The 22,891-nt window shown below is 45.9% G+C and overlaps 2 protein-coding genes across 2 annotated transcripts; one reads left to right on the top strand and one right to left on the bottom strand.

Moving 5' to 3' along the window:
• The first annotated feature begins 885 nt into the window (after positions 1 to 885).
• On the top strand, positions 886 to 11,554 carry gpr174 (G protein-coupled receptor 174). Its single transcript, XM_062525100.1, has 2 exons — positions 886 to 1,335; positions 8,755 to 11,554. Exon 2 carries the CDS (start codon positions 9,127 to 9,129, stop codon positions 10,180 to 10,182), a length of 1,056 nt encoding a protein of 351 aa, XP_062381084.1. The 5' UTR covers positions 886 to 1,335; positions 8,755 to 9,126; the 3' UTR covers positions 10,183 to 11,554.
• Positions 11,555 to 15,213: 3,659 nt separating this feature from the next.
• LOC134068396 (integral membrane protein 2A-like) lies at positions 15,214 to 22,615 on the bottom strand. The gene is made up of 6 exons (XM_062523980.1): positions 22,432 to 22,615; positions 21,685 to 21,819; positions 21,245 to 21,424; positions 19,781 to 19,891; positions 18,472 to 18,616; positions 15,214 to 17,625 (listed from the first exon to the last, which is right to left on the bottom strand). The coding sequence occupies exons 1-6, from the start codon at positions 22,501 to 22,503 to the stop codon at positions 17,537 to 17,539; spliced, it is 732 nt and encodes a 243-aa protein (XP_062379964.1). The 5' UTR covers positions 22,504 to 22,615; the 3' UTR covers positions 15,214 to 17,536.
• Positions 22,616 to 22,891: the final 276 nt, after the last annotated feature.

Below are 22,891 nucleotides of genomic sequence, written 5' to 3'. Positions count from 1 at the left end.
TTGCTCTCGTGCTCTGTAATGGTAGTGTGGTGAGGGACACAGAGCAGCTTTCACTGCCCTCTGCTGGTGTTACAAAAGTACTGCAGGGAAAGAAGGGTGTGCGTACACGCTGCACAAACATGCAAGCCATAATAACCCCAATCCATATACAACCTGCAGAAAGGAAACTCACTCTCACACATGCACCGAGAAACACACACACACACACGCACACACGCACACACGCACACACACACACACACACACACACACACACACACACACACACACACACACACACACACACACACACACACACACACACACACACATTCATTCAAGAAATCCTCCTAAATGCACAGTGCAGCATGTATCTCTGTTGGAGTCTTTCAAAACATTGAACTATAAGAGTATTGGACTTCTTTATCAGTCTTCAATGTGCTTTCACTCATTTATACATAATTCAAATCCTTCCCTGATTTCCAAGAGATGTGAATCATTTTCAGAGGACATGCTGCCAACGGAAGGAAACATAAAAGGCATTTCTCTAATGGAATGCAATATAATTTCTTTATACCATTCTAGCCAGAGAGCTGTCATATTGGATGTGCATGCTTGTGTGTGTGTATGTGTGTTTGAGAGAGAGAGGGAGAGAGAGAGAGAGAGAGAGAGAGAGAGAGAGAGAGAGAGAGAGAGAGAGAGAGAGAGACGCATGTAGAGAGAGGCAGAGGCAGAGAGAGTTAATGATGGCAACAAAGAGTGTGTGTGCATGTATGAAACTGGGAAATAGAAGAAGTGACGCTCTGAGAGAGAGTGAGAGAGCGAGAGAGAGAGAGAGCGAGCGAGAGCGCGAGAGAGAGAGAGAGAGCCACCCACGCCCCCACAGTGGGACAGGAAACTCTATCTGAGGCGATAAACTACAGCGGGTGAGGTAAGCCAGTGTGCAGCAGAAAAGAGAGAAGAGAGAAGAGAAAAGAGAGAAGAGAGAGAGAAAATGAGAAAGAGACAAGAATAGAAAGAGAAAGAGTCAGGGGGCAAGACAGAGAGAAGGAGGGACATAGAGGAGGGTGAAAGACACAGAGAGAGAGATAGAGAAAAAGAGAGCAATAAAGGTACTACGCGTGGAAGGCGAATAACAAACAGAGGAGAACAGAGGAGAAGAAAGAAACGGACAGAAGTCAAGAGAGAGAGAAAGAGAGAGAGAGAAGAAGAAGAAAGCGTGGAGAAGAGGCAGTAGAGCACGTCTGTTCCAGTAAGCATGAGTGCTGTCAACGGGAGGAACATGTGTGACCTGATCCCTCTCCTCTCCGCTCTCCTCCTCTCAGATGGGACAACATCACCGTCACACGGCACCAAGTAAGTCACATTCCTTCAGCTGCTGTCGATCATTATCAGGGAGACTCCAGGCAGGCTTTGATCTACCTGATAAAGAACCACCGAGAGGGAAACATTGTGTGTTTGTGTGTGTGTGTGTGTATGTGTGTGTGTGTGTGTCTGGATGTGAGTAAGTGTGTGTGAGAAGAGGTAAACTCTGAGCGAAATGCTTCTCTCCTGGAGTCTCGCTCCATGTGAGGTCTCCTGGGCTTCCTCAGGCAGACTGAAGAATGCGAAACATTTGGGGTTCTGCTGACGAATATGCTCTTGTAGGGGTAAGACTAGGTGTGTGTTTGAGTGAATGTGTTCGAACGATTGTCTGTACAGTATGTGCGTGTTTGAGTGATTGTATGTATATGTTTGTGTGTGTGTATGTGTGTGTGTGTGTGTGTGTGGTGTGCTCTGAAACAGGGGTGAGATGGGGGGGGGGGGGGGTGGGGTTAGGGGTGGTGGGGGGTCACGTCTTGTTTGTGTTACCCAGGAAACTAAGAGCATGTTGATGTTTGGCCACTGAGACCCCCCCCCCCCCACACACCGCCTGCCCACACCACGCTAGAGCTGTGTACGAACACATGGTGCTACACATGTGAGCTGTGAGCAGAGTCATTCTACCCACACCCACTCCTCCCCCATTGGGATATGGAGGCCCCACTGCAGCAGCAGCTTTAGCTATGGCGGAGGGGAAACACTCTTCTTGCTCCTCTTACTGCGTATACCGGCCCTTGGTGACATACATTGTGTCGTGCCGTGCCGTTATCAAGGACTATCAATCAGGGATGGAAATTAGCACCAGCCAGCAGCTAAATGCTGGTAAAATGTGAGAGTGGCTGGTAGATTTCAGACACAAAGTCATATTTTAACATTGAGTGGCTGATTAATTTCACCAGAAATCTGCTATTGGCTGATAAATTGTCACATTTTAATTTCCAACCCTGCTATCAATCATGCGGTTTAGATGTGTGACAGCACAGCAGAATGTCATGCTATGGTTTGACATATTTCTGTTATGATGGGCGTAGAGGGCAGTTCGATAAGGGTGTGGGTTTTGCCATCTGACCCTCTTTCTGAATTAAAATACTTTAACCTATTTGATCTAAGCCGCGTACTTAGGGTGCCTGCTGGAGATTTGGTTGTTTTTTGGTTGTTTTTTGTTTCTGTGTGTAAACATGATGTTGCTATGAGAAAAGTCTGGGGGTGAGTCAGTAGTGAGAGCTGTGATGTCACTTTCCATGTGACGACCTGTATCTGTGTAACGGTCACATACACACACACACATGCAGGAAACTTGTGGCGCTCGCTCTCGCTCGCTCGCTCGTGTATTCTGGGACAGAGGGGAAAACTGCCCACAACAACAGCAGCAAACTTCCATTAATGAATGGAAGACAAAAGAAACTCACAGAGAGAGAGAGAGAGAGAGAGAGAGAGAGACAGAGAAAGACAGAGAGAGGGAGAGAGAGAGAGAGAGCAACAGAGAGAGGGAGAGGGAGATAAAGAGAGAGATAGAGAAGGGAAACAGAAAAGTGTGAAGCAGAAATGAATCATTTCTTATGAGCAAGGTGAAAACCCCGCGTGTCTCACTCGGGAGTTCCCTTGGTATGTTCTGGTCTTACTGGGTCTTACAGACCACTGACTTTGTGCCCGTCACTACCACAGGTAGTGAACATGTAACATGTGGGTTATACGCTGTGCGTCAAGCATCTCCATACACACACACGAGAGATGATGCATTCTTTGTGCTATAGGTAAGGAACTTCCCACAGTGAGCTATCAGCAATGAAGCCTATATTTACCATCTAAAACCAAATCACCAGCATAGCAACCAAATCAGCAGCAGAGCAGCCTGTGAGTATTTCACATTTCACATCAAGACAAGGCACATACTGATGATACTGTGTGACATTCCTCAAATGTGTTAAAGAATAAATTAAGTATTGTTGTATAGTGTGCTGCATATATATATATATATATATATATATACAGTACATACACACACACACACACACACACACACACACACACACACACACACACACTATATACTGTATCAGTTGTGTATCTGTATTGGAGGCAACAGAGAGAGGGCCTGTGCTGAGATAGAGGGTTGGAGCTCAAGCTAAAGAGGGACAAAAACTGACCAGTGGCTTGGGGACCTTTCAGGGTCAGGTGAACAAGAAGAGAGACAGAGAAAGAGCTCACGCTGTGTTGTGTTGTGTTGTGGTGTATGGTGTTGTATTGTGGTGTTGTGGTGTTGTGTTGTGTTGTACTACTGTTGTACTGTGTTGTGTTGTATGCTGTTGTGTTGCGTTGTATGGTGTTGTGCTGTGGTGTATGGTGTTGTGTCGTCTGGTGTTGTGTTGTGTTGTGTGGTGTGGTGTTGTACTGTACTGTACTGTGTTGTACTGTACTGTGTTGTGTGGTGTTGTATGCTGTTGGGTTGCGTTGTATGGTGTTGTGTTGTATGGTGTTGTGTTGTACTGATTTGTACTGCGCTGCGTAGTGTCGTGCTGTGCGTCCATCTCCGGACGCCTCTCTCATGGGCGCCTGACAGGATGTGTCCATGATGGAGGCTGAGCAGATAAACAGGGGCAAAGGCTGACCAGTGGGCAGCCAGATGACCTCTGACCTCTGGCACAGCCGCTCCTCCGTGTCCACCAGCGGTCACCCTTCACCTCAACTGCTCAGTGCTAACGATCTCACACGGGCTTGTTATTCTCTAAGCCTTTCGATTCGTTTTTTAAGATTATTTGTATGATGAATGTACAGTATGTATGCTCTGAATGTATTGATATTCAACCTAGGCAGCAGTGCAGGGTTTGTGTGTGTGTGTGTGATAGATAGATAGATAGATAGATAGATAGATACTTTATTGATCCCCAAGGGGACAGACAGAGAAAGAGAGAGCGAGAGAGTGAGAGAAAAAAAAGAGAGAGAGAGAGAGAGAGAGAGAGAGAGAAAGAGAGAGAGATACTATTGGACTTCTCCAGGCCTTCTCAGCCCTCTGGTGGCCCAGCCAACCCCTCCTGTTGTGGGCCAGAGGGCCTGGCCTGGTCTGGGCTGCTGGGGGTGGCTGTAGTAGAGCTAGCCAAGTGCTCTTCCCTTTGATATGAATCCCTGTATACAACAACCCACTTGTGTGCATGGAAGTCATCTATATCAGAATCAGAATATGCTTTATTGGCCAGGTTTACATAAACAAATAAAGAATTTGACTTTGGTTAATCTTTGCATATATTTTATGTTTATCTATGGTCCAAAAAAACAAAAAAAAACAGGCTTAGGGGATTTAAGCGAGTGCTTGTCACACCCACCACAGGGTATGTATAGAGCGGGTTTGACCTGGACAGATAAGCTCACCACTGACAGCCACCGCAATCTAAGCCAAGGGGCAGCACTATTTTATGTGAGAAACAGTGTCAGAAAAGGAGGACATGAGAATAAAATGAAACCGAACCAGCTATACAGAAGAGCGACTGTGTGTGCGTGCGTTTGTGCATGAGTGTGTGTGCGTATGCGTGTGTGTGTGCGTGCCTGTGTGCGTCTGTGTCCCTGAGTGAGATCTCTTGTGATAAACAGTGGGATTATCACTTTGTCTCTCTTGTGCATTTGCACACGAGAGAACATTGGACATGTTCCTCCGATGAGGACGATAAACGTGATTAGCTAACCATCACTCTCAAGCCACATCCTGCCACTTCACAGCTAAACTGACAGACAAGTGATTTTCTTATCTTGCCCACCACCGCCTTAACACCCAGTCTACTACCAATCCGCTATCTCTTTGCTGAGATGTGTTCATGCCTCTACCAATCTGCTGTCTTTGCTGAGATGTGTTCATGCCTCTACCAATCTGCTGTCTTTGCTGAGATGTGTTCATGCCTCAACCAATCTGCTGTTTTGCTAAGATGTGCAGCTCATGCCTCTACTTCCCTGATCTGCTGCACTACTGGCTTGCCAGTGTTGCTCTGCATTCCATTGCACAGACAGAGACAAAGCTGAGGCCAGACTCTGACGGGAAGATGAGCTCGGAGGCATTTTTGACTCCCTGGAACACTCCCGGGGCACTAAGTATCTCAAAGTTCACGCTACTCCCAGAGATCTGCAAGGAAGCGGATGGAAGAGAGAGGTCTTGGCCAGTGGAAAGGCCTGTCTTCACACAGCCGACGATGACTAGATATTTCGCTGGAAAAAGAAAAAAAAAAACGCTAAATGACAGTTTTAGACGTTGCTGTGGTAATGACGTCCACACCGCACACGATAGCATCTACATGTGAATGATTCTGTCAGGGATAACTTTCAGAGTGAGTGATATTGTAAGAGGCTGTCATTGGTCAGTATCATGGGTGGTCATATCACTACAGATATATTTACACTTGTACTCTTACCAAATCGATTCAAAGGTGTAGCCGTCTAGTAAATGAAGGTTTTAAACACAGTTGTTTACTCAATTCAAACAAAACACATGTCCATAATGGATTACATTAACATTACATCAGCATCAGCGATTAGCGATTGTATTTGTGTGCCCTTGTTTTAGGGACATTGGGAATAGCCTTCAATGACCTCTTGGCCAGACTGACCCGCAGAGCAAATCCCAAATTTGCGGAAAGGTCGCATGGGTGTTCCCAGACCAGTCGGACACTCCATATCTATTTTCTTTCTGTCGCTCACATTGCTCTGCTAACGAGAAACATGACGCAACAGAGGGGCAGTTCAACGGATGTGGACAGAGGGCACTCGATGCTACACGTCAGTTGCTCGCTCGGACACAGTCAGGACAAGCTGTAAGAAGGGAGGCCTTTACTCCCACTCCAACTCTCCCTCTCTCTCTCTCTCCCCCCCCCCCTCTCTCTCTCTCTCTGTAGAGGGGTGACTGAGTCTAGGGAACATGTGACAGGAGAGAGTGAGGGCTGTAATGACGAGGTGGAGTCGACCCGATGGAGGGAGGGAGGATGGGAGCAGGGGTCAACAAAGATAGATGGAATTGGGAAGCACAACACACACACACACACACACACACACACACACACACGCACACACGCGCACGCACACACACACACGCACACACAAATACACACAGACAGCATAGCGAGAGCAAGGTTTTTGTACATCTTGACAGTTCACAGAAGTTGTGAGTGAACAGAAACTCCATCTTGCTCTGCTCTAGATGTGCTCAAGATGGGCTCAGTAATGTCTGCTCTTCAGTGATGTTGGAAGTGGGGGTGCAGGGGTAACGACTGCACCCCCACCCCCAAACTGCACCAAGACACTTGGTCATTTTCTGTGTAGACAGACCCAAGGTCATGCTTTCTCCGTCTATGATCTGCAGGGTTAGGGCCTCCTCGACAAATAATTTCAAAAGCGTAGCAATCTTGTAAACAAAGGTTTTAAATGCAGTTGTTTACTAATTTTCAACAAAATACATGTCCATGCCAGATAAGCGGTTGTGTTTGCGTGCCCGATGTGTTAGGGACATTGGAAATGGGCTTTCTGTCTTTCTTTCTTTCTGTTCTGTTAAAATGGTGTGTTTACAACTTAAGTCAGAATTTCAAATATATTACAGTAACACCTAGAAAATGAACCCCCAAAGAAATTAACCCCCCTCTGGCATCATCCACACCTCCTCTCAGAACGCACTTCCAAAGTTCCTTGCTCTTCTCACAAACACACGAGAGCACGCCCTTTATGAGGTCTCTGAAAGCTGTGATGGCCATTAGACAGAGACGGACATCCTGGGTGTTTGATCCAACCATTTGGTAAACAAGCTAATCCTATTAGCTGCCAGGTAGATCAGTGATATCACCTGTGTTAAGTGCACAGGTAGGAAGAATTATGGCAGCACTTTCTGGAACCAGGAATGTCCGCCTCTGCCATTAGATCCACACGGGTACACACACTGTCATTCTGTCTGAATCACAGTGAAGAACTACTGAATTGATACAGATGGGGACGATTTCACTATGACCTCAATGACATAGGCCTCTTGAACAGATATGCAAACCACTTCTGCTGTTAATGTAAATCTTATTGGCCCATAACAGTGATAACAAACCAAGAAATACAAATGACTTCTGTAGATGATTGATTGCAGTATACAATCAGCTCACTCAGCAGAGAGACAGAGAAAGTGTGTGCGTGTGTGTGTGTGTGTTTGTGTTGTCACACAAAGCATGCTGGTTTTTAAAGAGAGCTAAATTAAAATGTCTTAATGCTACTGCATGTTCTTCGGATGCAGTAGAACTTTGGCCAATGGGTTTCCTCCATGAAAAAGATCCCAAAATGCCTTTACTAAGCGCATTAATGAATTCGTTTTCACACCTATGTATGAAGGTTTCGTTTTGGAGAACAGAGAGATCCTATGCTCTGAAATGTGTTAAACCACCTATAAGAAAAAAACCCTTTAACACGGTGCATGGTGCAAGGCCACACCTTTTGGAGTTGGTGTGTTACAAAGCCTAACAGCCATGTAGAATGCAGCATTTTGTTGAACTGTTGATGCGATTTCATGACTTACCGATCGCTCGCAGAGAGAAAACATTTGAGGACCATAGATTTTGAGTAAATACATTTTGGGGCAAGATAAATTGTCAGGGCAGACACCTACAGACACAGACTCAATCATTTTACATAATTGAAAGCAGGAAGTCTTATTCATGGGTTTCATTCAAATCCGTATTTCTCCCATCTCAAGGCAAACTGAGGGAATGATGCACGACGATTCAAAAACATGACTGGTTTTCTAAAGATACAAAGCTTAATGCTAATGTGTCCCTTTAAGCTTTCACATAATTAAAAGTCTCTCAATTTAATTCGTGTCACATTACAGTATGTAAAGCAGATGTAACCGAGTGAGTTGAATATGACCACAGGTGCAGCTGTTCAGGTTTTTTTTTTTTTTTTTAAGACTAAGCGAAGCGAACACTGTAACTTATTGTAGAAACTCAGCAGAGCTGGTTCAGCTGTGACCTGCTAAGCTCACCTCTGGCTCCTCCTCTCTTACTTGAACTCTGAAAAAAAAAAGATGCAAAACAGTGGCGTGGAACTGATAAAACCACCTCGTCAAAAAAAGGTACTGGTAAATAAAACGTTGTGTTGATGTTGGTGTTTCCGCATGACTTCGCTCGCCGGCTGGACAAAGGCAACCTTTCATCTGCAGCAGGCTGAGTCAGCATGCACCCGCATAGCCAAATTCACACAGCATGGCCAGAGGTTACATAGCCAGCGGTGTGTGTGTGTGGTGTGTTTGTGCATGTGAGAAAGGGTATGGTGTGCATACATGGTGTGTGTGTGTGTGTGTGTGTGTGTGTGTGTCTGTGTCTGTGTGTGTGTGTGTGTGTGTGGCCTGGAACAAGACCCGACTCTAACACTCTGGTCGTTTGTCTTCTCTTCTCTTGTCCTCCTCAGAGACTGATCAGTAGCCCTCAGCCTGCCTTGAGAAGAAGAGGAAGAGGCCCTGGCCTGCACATGTGACTGCTGCTGCCGCTGTGACCGTCCGTCCACCATCATGAACAACAGCATGGACAAGTACCACGCTTCCTCGCACCTCGGGCAAAGACGACCGGTCTGTCACGGGACACCACCGAGCCAGTCGTCACTCTGACCGGGCCACTCTGGACAGAAGAAGAGACACCGTTGTTTATAGCTGGTAACGTGAAGACAAATAAATAAATAAATAACAACAACAACAACGAACAAATCATTCAAATCAAATCGTCCCTTGGAAAAGGGTGTAGTCGCCCTTCCGGGAGTCCTAGCTCTCTCCTTGGCGAGAGGAAAATGGGTGAAATCGACTCGTGTCAGAATGTGACCGACTTCGACGCCCTGAAGCGGTACGAGCACCAGACCTACGCCATCATCTACTCCATCATCCTGCTGCCGGGCCTGATCGGCAACGTGCTGGCGCTCTGGGTCTTCCACGTCTACGTCAAGGAGACCAAGAAGGCCGTCATCTTCATGATCAACCTGGCGGTGGCCGACCTGCTCCAGGTGCTGTCCCTGCCGCTGCGCATCTACTACTACCTGAACGACAGCTGGCCGTTCGGCCGCGGCCTCTGCATGTTCTGCTTCTACCTGAAGTACGTCAACATGTACGCCAGCATCTTCTTCCTGGTGTGCATCAGCGTGCGACGCTGCATGATGGTGCTGCACCCGCTGCAGTACACCTCGTGCCGGCGGAGAATGGACCGGACGCTGTGCGCCGCCGGCTGGCTCTTCGTGTGTCTGTGCTGCCTGCCGTTCCCCCTGCTGCGGAACAGCAGCAGCGACAAGTCGGAGAAGGCGGTCAACGGGCTCGACCCGTCGGAGAGGTGCTTCGCCGAGCTCCCGGTGAGGAACCTGTCCGCGGTGGCGGGCCTGTCGCTGATGGTGGGCGCCGAGCTGTTCGGCTTCCTGGTGCCGCTCGGCGTGGTGGGCACGTGCACGCTGCTGACGGCGGGCAACCTGCGGCAGGACGGCGGGCGCGGGCGGCGGGTGCGGGTGCCGGCGGGCGACGGCGGCGAGAAGCGGCGGGCGCTGCGCATGGTGCTGAGCTGCGCCGGCGTCTTCCTGCTCTGCTTCCTGCCGTACCACGTCACCTTCCCGCTGCACTACGTGGCCAAGGCGCGCTGGCCCTCCGCGGGCTGCGGCTTCCGCCACGCCGTGCTCCGCTGCCACCCCGTCACGCTGTGCCTGGCCAGCCTCAACTGCTGCCTGGACCCCGTCATGTACTACTTCACCACCGAGGAGTTCCGCCGGCGCCTGTCGCGGCCCGAGATCAGCGAGACGCTGCAGCTCCAGCGGCGGCTCTCCTGCATCACCACCGAGGACAAGGCCCTCACCTCCGAACCGCACTGACCCCCGACAACGGGCCGTGGGGGGGGGGTCGCAACACGACCGCAATCAGTGGTCTGACCTCTGAACTCAGCCTCTGAACGCCTCAAGCCACTCAAGGTAACTGGCAATATGGGGATGCCTCTCGTTTGGTGTTTTATACACCCTCCCTTCCTCCTTCGATCCTCGTCCTCACTGATCTACATAAAGAATGATTGTTGAATGCAACAATGGGATAGTCTATCCAGTGTGAGTTATAGATCAGTGGGAACGCCCCTCGAGGACTGAGCATCGAGGATCGAGGAGAGTGTTTGAGAGCCACCCATGGACTTGCAGAGCTCAGGGGCATTTGTGGCCAAAAACTGTTTTTACAGTAAGTCCAAAAGGAAGAATGGCACCCAGGCAAACATTAAGGCCCTTAAGCTCTAGCCTTGACCTTTGACCTCCATTTAAGGAGGAGCTGGGGAATGCCCCTGTGAGCGTGAGGGGGTATCGGTGGTGGAATGGCGAAGTGGTGCGTAAGCAACAGGGCGGGAGTGGCCCCACGTGGTGTTGCGTGGGTGTTGCGTTGTGTTGCGTGGGCGGGTGGTGGATGTGGTGTCGGGGGGAAGGGTGGACTGAAGTAACTCTCTTGACAGACAGAGGTCTTCTGAGGACAGACTCACGCAAGGGGAGATCTGAGAAAGGAACCGAGGAAGAACGACCCCAGTAAAAAAAATAAAAACTATGCGGAACGATGACAGTAGTGGTGAACGCAAGAATGCCTTTACTGCTTAACACTGTGAAAAGTCTTCACAGTGGAACTGGAGACATTTTGAAAAAACGTGAGAGCGGCCAGCGATAGAACCACAGTGGAAGCACCTGAATTAAATTAATTCAATATACTGTGACAAAACAGAGGGTCACTGAGGAGGAGCAGAGAGAGAGCCAAAGCAGGCTGTGTGGATGAGAATGTTGCTTTTGCAGTGCGTGTGTTTATGTGTGAACTCCCTACAGTGGGGAAGTTGATGAGCGGTACACGAAAAATCAGGAAATGTTCAGTTCAGTCTTTCCAAGAACACGTGCACATGTGACAGGAGGACCAAATATAGCGAAACTAATTTTATCAAGAAGTCAATGACCAAAGAGTCAATGAAGAAATATCACATGCAGAGAGTGTGTGTGTGTGTGTGTGTGTGTGTGTGTGTGTGGTGTGTGGTGTGTGTGTGTGAGATGAGTCAGTTAATTGAGCTGTATGTTACTGTCCGTTATGAAGGCACATTAAATCATCTATTTTTCTACGCTGTACTGGGAACTGATTGTCACTTGTTCTGTCTAGTGTTCAATTCTGTTAGAAAATGGAGAAGTCACGCTGACTGCTAACACCTCTGGCTTCCATTACTGACACACAAGTGATTCACATCATGCATATTTTCAAAACTTTTCTCAATCTGGGGACTCAAAGCACCAAAAATGATAAGGTCAATTTGGTTTTTGTTGCTAGCTTTGGCAGTGGTCTCAACAACACAAAACAAAAACGTTGTTTTTGACACAAAGCGAGGAGAGCCCCACGTGATTTCCTGTGTCAGTCTGTGTGGGGAAAGTGATGTAGGCAGGTGTTGCAATCTCCAGCTAGCAAGGCGAAGGCATCGGCCGCGTTAGTTAGGCTCTGCGGGGGTGAGCGAGGCAGAGTGAACCGCTCTAGTTTCAACTGAAGCACACAAGTTCCACTGAGCTAGTGGTGGTGGGTGGGTGGGTGCATTATTTAGGTGAAAGGATACACACAGAAACAAAGAGAAACAAGAAGAAAAAACTGCCCTATATGTGATTCTCTCTCTCTCTTTGTGTAGTACAAATGAATCCATATTCTAACAGGAAGTGAAAAACCACTTCATGTTCTGGCAGGCCATTGGCCAAACCAGCAACTGTTCATCTTCCCATTTGTAGACTGGTCATGGGACTCATGCATGAAGTACCCGTTGTCTATAGAAGTAGGGAATTACTAATAAGTTAACAGGTTAAACACAGTCTCTCTCTCTCTCTCTCTCTCTCTCTCACTCTCTTTCACACACACACTCACACTCTCTCTCTCTCACACACACTCTCTCACACACACAGTCTCTCTCTCACACACACACACACACACACACACACACACACACACACACACACACACACACACACACACACACACACACACACACACACACACACACACACACACACAGACACAAATACATTTCCTTTAGGGTCAATAACGTATCTATTCACATAAATTATTTTTAGGCATGAGAGCTACTGTAACATAAAGTACTGTGTGTGTGTGTGTGTGTACGACTCAGTGATCGCGCTGTGCTGTGCAAAGCGGTTACACAAGTCTACACAGGAAACAGCACCAGAGGAGATTTCCTATCCCAGTGCAGGTGCAACAGAAATGACTAAACCCACCATTTCAAAATGCAATGACAAGACAAACATCAATGATTGACTGTCGACAAAGACCATATTTCTCAACAACAAGACCTGTTCAGTCATATTTCTCAACACCATGACCTGTTCATCACAGATTTAACAGGCATATGAGCTAGAGAAGCCTTCCTTCAACTTTAGCTGTACTCGTCTCTTAAAGCAGTACTGAAACGATTTAGTCTAAAACTAAACTAAAATCAGGGACTTTGCAATGAGGAGACACAATGCTCAAAAAATCCGCAATAGAAATACATGGGGTTAGTTCGTAACGGCAATATGTCTGTTGTACACATTTCCTGTCCCTTCCGTGGCCAAAATGTTTTATGGACAACATACATTTATGATATTATTATATATTGTTACATAGGTTGTTACACTGTGCTTCATTATGTAAATACGCTGGAACAAGGACCCCCATAAAATAAGTGTCACCCACAAGATTTTATGAAAATGTTTCTGGTTGATGTAGGTACTCTGTATCTTCTTCCTGAAGCGAATCTTTCAAAAGTGTGAAGTAATGGATGGAAGGGGTCCTAAAACTTAGGTTACAGTCTAGGATAGTATCTAGATATTTAAAACTGCTGACAGTCCCAATTGTAATCGGCTGACATGGTCAGGTTGTCCACCCCAAGCATTGACAACAAGTTCTTTGGTCTGGGTAGACTTCAGCTGAAGAGCACTCTCGTCACACCAAGCCACGAGGTGGTGAATATGATGAAAGCAGGCCCTCTCCAGATCCCCATTACCTCTGATCATCAAACCAACAATCGTTTAAGTAGGCTGATCTGACTATCACATATCTGCATTTCATTTATGTACACAGTACCTGGAGAACAATGGTGGGGATAGAACACAGCCTTGACACAGGCACTGCAGTGTTTAAAATAAGACATCAGACACGGTACCCTGTACAAAGACTCTTTAAGACACTGCAGTGTTTAAAATAACCTCATCAGACATGGTACCTGAGACTCTTTAAGACACTGCAGTGTTTAAAATAACCTCATCAGACATGGTACCCTGTACAAAGACTCTTTAAAACACTGCAGTGTTTAAAATGACCTCATCAGACATGGTACCCTGTACAAAGACTCTTTAAAACACTGCAGTGTTTAAAATAACCTCATCAGACATGGTACCTGAGACTCTTTAAGACACTGCAGTGTTTAAAATAACCTCATCAGACATGGTACCCTGTACAAAGACTCTTTAAGACACTGCAGTGTTTAAAATAACCTCATCAGACATGGTACCTGAGACTCTTTAAGACACTGCAGTGTTTAAAATAACCTCATCAGACATGGTACCCTGTACAAAGACTCTTTAAAACACTGCAGTGTTTAAAATAACCTCATCAGACATGGTACCTGAGATTCTTTAAGACACTGCAGTGTTTAAAATAACCTAATCAGACACGGTACCCTGTACAAAGACTCTTTAAAACACTGCAGCGTTAAAAATAAGACATCAGACACGGTACCCTGTACAAAGACTCTTTAAAACACTGCAGTGTTTAAAATAAGACATCAGACATGGTATCCTGTACAAAGACTCTTTAAAACACTGCAGTGTTTAAAATGACCTCATCAGACATGGTACCCTGTACAATGACTCTTTAAAACACTGCAGTGTTTAAAATGACCTCAGACATGGTACCCTGTACAACGACTCTTTAAAACACTGCAGTGTTTAAAGTAACCTCATCAGACATGGTACCTGAGACTCTTTAAGACACTGCAGTGTTTAAAATGACCTCATCAGACACGGTACCCTGTACAGAGACACTTTCAGACACGGCAGTGTTTAAAATAACCTCATCAGACATGGTACCTGAGACTCTTTAAGTCTCAGGTACCTCTTTTAGGCTAGGGCCTATTTGATGAAAATATGCGTGGGCATATTTTGAAGTGCATCTAGCTAAGCTACAAAATTATCTTTGGCTAATAGTTAATCTATCTATTCTATCTAACATCAGGATGCAGTTCAGTTAACACTGACTTAAATGCCATAAGAACATATTAATTATTAATTCACCTATTAATTCAACTGTGCAATCTATTGCAATAGAATGTCATCATCCACTAATGATGAGGCAGTTGTCCATTCCTTAAATGTGTCCAGCTAATGAAATGTGCTGTTGAGGACTTCCATCCTGTCTGGAGGGTGAATACTGCATTCAAGCCAAGACACACCGGCACTGAGTGCCTCTCAACATCTCTCCACAATCCTCGAGGGGCGTTCCCACTGATCTATAACTAAGTCTGGAGACTATCCCATTGTTGCCGCCCCATCATTCTTTTATCTAGATCAGTGAGGATGAGGATCGAAGAAGGAAGGGAGGGTGTATAAAAGACCAAATGAGAGGCACCCTGTGACTCACCAAAGATAAGGAGTTCAGGAGCACTCAGCCTCTTAGACGTGCGTGCCAAACAGTTAAGACTCGCCCACCAGTAAATCGAAATGGCGTAAAGAAATCTTTTTTTTTTTTTTTAATTCTTTTTTCGAGGGAAATGAGAACAGCGGCACTTCCCATGAAGTCAGCGCGCGTGCACACACACACACACACACACACACATCAAACAAAATCATGACACGCCACTGCTTACATAAAGAAATGAATCTTTATTTTGACCACAACACAAAAAAAGAAGGGGGAAAAAAAACAATCTTACAAAGTGAAATTTCATCAGTTGGTTTCACAGACCTCCTGTCATCGTTCTGAAAAGACTCGATAATGCTGAGGGCTTTGCAGAGCCTAAGCGAACAGAAGCACAGTGACTTTCATACTTTCATTCGCCCCACCCTGTCCCACGCCCCCTGATTGTCCTGCTGGGAACACAGTCGTAACAACAACCTCTCTCCACACACCTCAAAATCGACTTCATCTCAATATGGAAATGGAGGAGATTTGGAAAACAAGACTCGAGAGAAAGCTAAAATAACAGCAAAAAAAAATATGAATGAACACACAATTGGTGCCTGTCTTGGTTACACGAGGGGGGTAGAAAATCCTCATATACACACACACATTAAATGACAACAGCAGTTAACATCTAAAACACGGCTGTATCTACAGCAGTTACTGAGGCCCTTTGTCACAGAAACCTGCTTGCATCAACCCAAATGTGGCATACCACGCAGGCTCCCTGGACAAACCTCCTACTTCCTTTCTATGTGCAAACTACAGAAGAAGGCCCTGACAGAAACTTAAACTATGCAACTTCGGTTCCTACCACAGCTCTGTTTAGGTTCCCTTTACCAAAACAGTGTCCTACCACCTGAAGACGTTACAGGGGAATTTCACTGGTGGAACACTAATCTTCCAATGAATTGGCTGGAGGGGTTAACTTCATCATCATCCTTCATTATAATTTGACTCATCGAGTTTGGTTCAACTTTGGTCCATGTGAGGCGACTTGCTGCATCCTTTAGCGGAAGGGTGAGCAACAAGGAGGGGAATCCCAAGTGTGCCTGTGTACAGAGTCCAGAGGAACAGCAGATAAACAGTCCTCTGTGTATATTTCATGTGTGTGTGTTTATTTCTGTCATATTTGAGAGGCATGTTAGCCCAGCAGGGTTCGGTGGAACCCCCATTCATGCAGAGCGGTTTGAAGACAGAGGCGGGGTAGATGGCCTGCCACGTCTACAAAGCTTCTAGAAGCATCTGCCTGGATCAGTCTACTGTGGCAGTGTGTCAGTCTAATGTGTGTGCATCAAAAATGTGAAATCAGTCAAATCAGCAAATGCCCCTGCTTACATACAGATGCTTATTTCCTACCAATCAGACACGGTAACATGATTCTGTTTGACCTACAGTACTCTCACCAAATGGGTCCCCAAAATTTCTCAGTCGTCTCAATGTCATAATACATTTCTGTATATGCTGGTAGCTGCTCAGTTCCAACATAACAATATAGATACTATCCCATGGGAACAATACTTTACATCACAGGGCTCCCCCCCACACACCAACAATTTCCCATTGTGGTGCGAGGAGCACCTCGGTGCACCACCTCACATTGGCCACTAGAGGGTGCTGGTGGACACACAGCCTTGGCGGCCTACTAGTGACGGGTCAGCGCTGCTCACGATGCATAAATGAATCGCTCCTCTCTCTAAAAAAAAAAAAAAACGAGCACTACCAAACACAAGCGTTAACACGCACAGCATGCAGTGTTGTCATGTAAAGGAGACAGAAATGTTAAGGACTGTCATCTCGGGAAAACATACACAAAAAAAAACAAAAAAAAACCAAAATGAACAACCAAACGAGTGCAACAAGTGAGAATCACAAACATGAGAGGACTTAAATACATATATCATAAAGGGAAAAAGTATTCTCCTCCAACAAAGCGACAGTGCTATCCCAATAGGGTTAGTAGAATACATACACAGTTTTACTTATTTTACTTTGTTTTAAATAAAGACGCTCTCGCGGTGATGGTGTACACAGAGCTATATGCACAGAGTTTGAGAAGAGCAGCAAAGGTTAGGGGAAACTCTGACGGGCTTAAAGCGAAAGCAGGGTCATTAAGTTACATAGAGTAGCGACTGGGGAGTAAAGAGGGAAGTGATCAACTATGGCGCTGTCGTTTTCTTTTTTTATTGTCGCTTTTGTTGGCGTCATTAAATAAACACTTCTCACTACTATGCCAAAATGGTGAATAGGAGAGATAGAGAGAGAGATAAGAGGATTTGCAGTTTGCTGTATGTACACAAAAACGAGAGCAAAAAGAGTGAAGCTGACCGATTCTGGTCTTGTCAGAGGTCAGAAGCAGTAGCCACACTCCTCATCTCCCCCCACCCACTCCCCACCCTTTTCCCCAAAACCTGGACCACTGAGGGGGGGTGGAGGAGAGGGGGGGTGAGGGGTAGTTGCAGTCACCCCTCCCCTCCTCCGCTACCTCCTCCCGTGGGCGTGTCCAGCGCTTCAGTCGTGGCAGATCTTGGTGACGGTCACAAACTTGTTCTCAAAGTGGCGAATGGTGCGACAGTTCTCCACCGAGCGTTTCTGGATGCCTGCAAAAGCAAGAGCCCACACACACACACACACACACACACACACATGAGAAATGCTGAGCAAACAGGAATCATAACACTCTGCCCTGCGTGCATATTTCTGTGCCAGATGGGACTTCAGCAGGAGCAGGCCAACCATGTAACTCCACGGGCACTTATGAGATGCTTTTCTTACCATTATTACCAAATCTGCATCTCAACACATCTATTCACAGTTTCATCTATTCATCGGCACAAGCTATGCTTGAAAGGATGTTGTCACTAAACCATCTTCCTTCTGTGTAAAATGCTTGTGAAAAAGGCTATGGTCACACAAGACTATGGTCGTGTTAACCAAGTGGCCAACTGTTGAATTCGACCACAAATCTTGCACACTTGCTGTAGCTAGTGTTAGTGTGTGTGTGTGTGTGTGTGTGTGTGTGTGTGTGTGTTAGTTTACATGTGTGTTTCTGATTGGACTGCTGTTAGAGCTGTGTGGACAATTTTGCAATCGCATGAGTTAAATATGGACAGATAACAGATTTCGCAATATTAAACTATTAAAAGCCAGAAGATCTATTCCGCTGGCGCTGCGGTTAAAGTGTGAGGGTGGCCGAGTTTGTGCGTGAGAAGTGCAGCACTTTCATGTTGCGCTGTGCAACAGCTGATCAGAAGATTGCCGGGCTACAGAAAACAGCTTTGCTGTTTGTTGTCCAAACAGATAAGCTCTAGAGGTGGCGATGGAGGGAGATAACTCCTTCAGGTTGATGGCGCAGCTAAAAATGACCCGCGCGTGCGTTTCCACACGACGACCTATCTGCTTTGGTCTCCGTGGCGACGCGACGGGAGGGGGCGAGGAGGGCGTACCGTAGATCTCGGAGCGGCGCTGCATGCGGTAGGTCTCCTTGCCGTCGCACAGGCGGTGGATGTAGTCGCCCAGGTCGGAGACGTCGTCGATGCTCTCGGTCACCACCAGGTCCTCGTGCACCAGGTAGGTCTTGTAGGAGCCGGACTGCAAGACACACCGCAAAATAACCCATCTTCATCATCATCATCATCATCATCACCACCACCACCACCATCATCATCACTACATAATGACATTCAAGATTCTTTAGACTGCAAGACACACCACAAAATAACCCATCTTCATCACCACCATCACCATCACCATCACCATCACCATCACTACATAATGACATTCAAGATTCTTTAGACTGCAAGACACACCGCAAAATAACCCATCTTCATCACCACCATCACCATCACCATCACCATCACCATCATCACCACCACCACCACCATCATCACCACTACATAATGACATTCAAGATTCTTTAGACTGCAAGACACACCGCAAAATAACCCATCTTCATCACCACCATCACCATCACCATCACCATCATCACCATCATCACCACTACATAATGACATTCAAGATTCTTTAGACTGCAGGGACACTTCACTGATTAGCATTAAGCTTTGTAGTGGAAAATGTAGTGGAAAATTCCCTCAGTTTGCCTTGAGATGGGAGAAATACGGATTTCAATGAAACCCATGAATCGGACTTCCTGCTTTCAATGATGCAAAATTATGATTTTTACATCATTGAAAGCAGGAAGTCCAACATTGAAATCCGTATTTCTCCCATCCCAAGGCAAACTGAGGGAATGATGCACGACCATTCAAAAACATGGCTGGTTTGTTTAATGCTTAATGCTAATCGTTGAAATGTCCCTTCAATGCAAGTTCACAAATCAAAGAAACAAAAAAAGACTAAATAAAACTGAATAACTCTTTTCTGAAAGGAGTAGTCACTAATCACCACACCATGCCCTTTGACTATAATATAGTGGCATTCATGGCGCTTTACCTATCGTGTATGCTTGCATAGATTTTGAATATACTAAACTTTGCGGTCATGTGCTATCAAGGGGGAAATCCGCCTGCACTATGAGGACATGACACTTCAGCTAAAAAAAAAAAAGTGTTTTTTTTTTTTTCTCGTACCGGTGACCTAGAGAAATGTGTGAAAAAATAAAAATAAATAAATATTGCTTATGTCCCCCTTCAAGGCTGCAAGTACACATTCGTGTCTCATCACGGGGCATAAATGTGGTCTTTGCATGTGTTTATTTTCGTTCAGGCGTCTGTCAGGGCAGCTAGTGCCACTCACCATCAGCTGCATGAAGAGGTCCAGGAGATCATGAGGCGGCATGACGACGGAGGTGTTGAGCGGGATGATGTAGCAGGTGCGCAGGGTCAGATCCAGGTACGCCGTCAGCTTCTGCTCAGAGAGAACCAACACATTATCATTCAGGCTCACTCCACTTCCACAAACAAACCGAGTCTTCTCTCTATGCCGTTTGCTTGTTACAACAGGAGCATCAGTAACTCCATTTTGTTTCTAGACTCCATCACGGGATGAGAGAAGATGCAAAAAAAAAAAAAAAAAAGTGTCACAAATGTCAAATGTCTCAAATGTCACCCTGATTCAGATCTGACAGCAGAACAAAACCCACACAAAAGCATGCACAGGGAAGGTGCAATAAGTGAATCACCCATTAGGGTCTGCTAAGGAGAAAAGACAATGTTGCGGTGTCAGTATGTAGGAGTGCGGACAGACGCTTTAATTTGCAGGGCACATTGCAGAAGCCCTGTGCACAAACCTGCAGGCAAGTCAGCAGTGCGCGGTGGTGGAGAAGGCGAACTATAAACAATCCCTCCAGTTCACACCACCATTTGAACACCCACAGCAACACTACTCCTGGGGCCATTTTATATCTCTTAAAAACGACAGCAGACTTTGGGTAACAGCATCGGGAAAACAATGAATAGGCCGTCTTTCAGGGTCCCCGGCCTTGTACACTATATGCACAAATACTAGTAACTACTATCACTTATGTTCACTATCAATTCTGTCCTCACCCTTCTCCTCTGCCACCCACACACACACACATCCAAAAGTTGTGTTTGCTGACACTGGATATTTGCATTTCCATTTTGTCAGTTAGATTGCACAATGCTCTATTTGCCTGCTTTGAACACACTGTTCCCTGGTTTCCCTTGTTCTTAGGTTAAGGTTATGGGATGTGGCAGACACTTTCGTCCAAAGGCGACATACAAAAACAACAACACAATAGTTCAATGAATCAGTAAACAATTCAAAAAGTTGGTCAGAACACATTACGGAGAACGGCAACAAATAGCCTACTATAATATACAAACCATCACGCGCAAGAAATGCTTAATAAACTAAGTGCATGTTGAACAGATATGCCTTTAGACCCCTCTTGAATGACCCAAAATGATCACTGGAACAGAGAGCACTGGGCAACTCCACCAACAAGGAACCACTGAGGAAAAGAGTGTTGAATTTGACCTACAGTAGTGTTTATGGCTGTCGAAAACAACAGACTCTCATCTTGATCACTGAATTAAGATAGCAGGGAGCGGATGCGGTCAGTGTCCTACAGGCCAAAACGAGCCGACCAAACAGGGAGGCAGTGGAGAGTAAATAGGAGAAAAGTTACATGTGTCCTCTGATTGATGACCAGAAGCGCTGCAGCAGTCTGAATCAGTTCAGTTGTTCTTTTCTTGATATTGCCCTGTTCTATTGCCCCGTTCTATTGCCCCTTACCCGCTGGAAGTCGTGCAGGATGTAAGCCGGGTCCCCATCGCTGAAGTGGGGAGTGGGGACATTGATGATGGCCACGTTATCACGGATCTCCACCTCCTCATCAATGCGGGGCAGATAGTAGGGCTCACGGATGTCTTCATTGTCCATCTCAGTGAAGTGCATGGCTCCATGGTACAGCTTCTGAGATACGGAAGGTGGACACAGTTAGGCCAGATAACCTCAACTCTTTTTTTTTTTTTTTTGCATACACCTTAAATAAAATGACTAGACGAAATACAAAGGAAGGCCAGAACTAATGAGTCACCCCCTGTTATACACAGGCTGAAAAATGAATTTTGGAAACGCAATTAGAGAACAACGAATGGTTCAGCTAATTAACAGAGACGGCTTATTCATGCTTGGTGGCCCTTGGTAGCCCAAAAGTGCATACGCGTCATTACCTTTGGGGTGAAGTAACGGTACACACAGGCTCCACCAACGATGAGACCGGTCAGGATGAACGCCAGTCCAAGCAGAGTGAGCAGGCAGCGGCCTGTGGAGCTCTCATGGCGATACACCGAAGCAGTCTCTGGATCCTTTTCGGCGAAGAAGAAAAATGGAAGTTGGAATTAGGGAAATTTGGCCACCCACAAACAAGGAACAATGCACTGAATAGGAAAATGAACTAGATCGAAATAGAACTAGTGAAATACGTCATCCGGGAAAGTTCGGTAAACATTTGATGATTATTAATTTTCTATTCAACAACTATCTAATCAAACCAATCATGCAAACAGCATTCTTTGTTCAATAGATAACAAACATAAGTTTATCAACATGGCATGGCATTCATAGAGTCTAACGTTAAACGTTAAGCTCAAGCAGAGTTAATCACCTCATCCTAGATATTAACGTCGACGCCACAATCATGGAATCTTGAAATTAATTTAGTTCTGTGCAATCAAACGTTAGCATAATAATTTTACTTTGTGTCTAATGCGCTTACATGATGTTACATAAACTGAGGAGATTTAGCTGTGGATCATGTGGCTGGCTACAATCCTTAAGGGCCTTCAGCTAATGTTAGCTGGCTAGTCGGCTAACTTCACCGACACTAGCATTGGCCAGACCATGCAGGAAGGCTAACTGACCAGCGACGGGCTACAGTACTTCACTTCAGACACGGACAAAAACCATGCAATACTTACTTTGTCGTTGACAAGGACATCCTTTCCCAGCGCCTTCTGCGCTAAAGCAGAGTTAAAGGCGATCTTCACCATGTTTCACCGGTGGTAAAAATGTAGCTCGCTAAAATTTCCAAAACAAATGCCTGTCCTTCCAGCTGTAAGTTGACTGGAGGATGAGTGACGCACTTTGTTTGGAATCCGACATAGACCGCGCTGGATTTCCTGTCACATGACTTCAGATAGGCGTGCGGTGAAGCAGGTGTAGCCTGAAGAGAGCCGAAAATAGACATCCAACGGTATGTTTTTGCAGGTTAAGGTCAACATATTAGCCTACTTTATATTCCTGGCGATGAACATTGTTAACTTAGCCTACTCTTAAATGCAATGCGTAAATTCATGCATGCAAAACGTGTAGTCCTCTTGGTACATTTAAAATATGGGGATTATTTTAAAACAATAACAAGTGCCTAGAGTTCTCTTT

This window comes from Sardina pilchardus, chromosome 21 (assembly GCF_963854185.1).
Source record: "Sardina pilchardus chromosome 21, fSarPil1.1, whole genome shotgun sequence".
In the NCBI taxonomy this organism is placed as follows: domain Eukaryota; kingdom Metazoa; phylum Chordata; class Actinopteri; order Clupeiformes; family Clupeidae; genus Sardina; species Sardina pilchardus.
The sequence above is the reverse complement of the archived record's forward strand: the minus strand, read 5'-3'. Positions and strand labels throughout refer to the sequence as shown.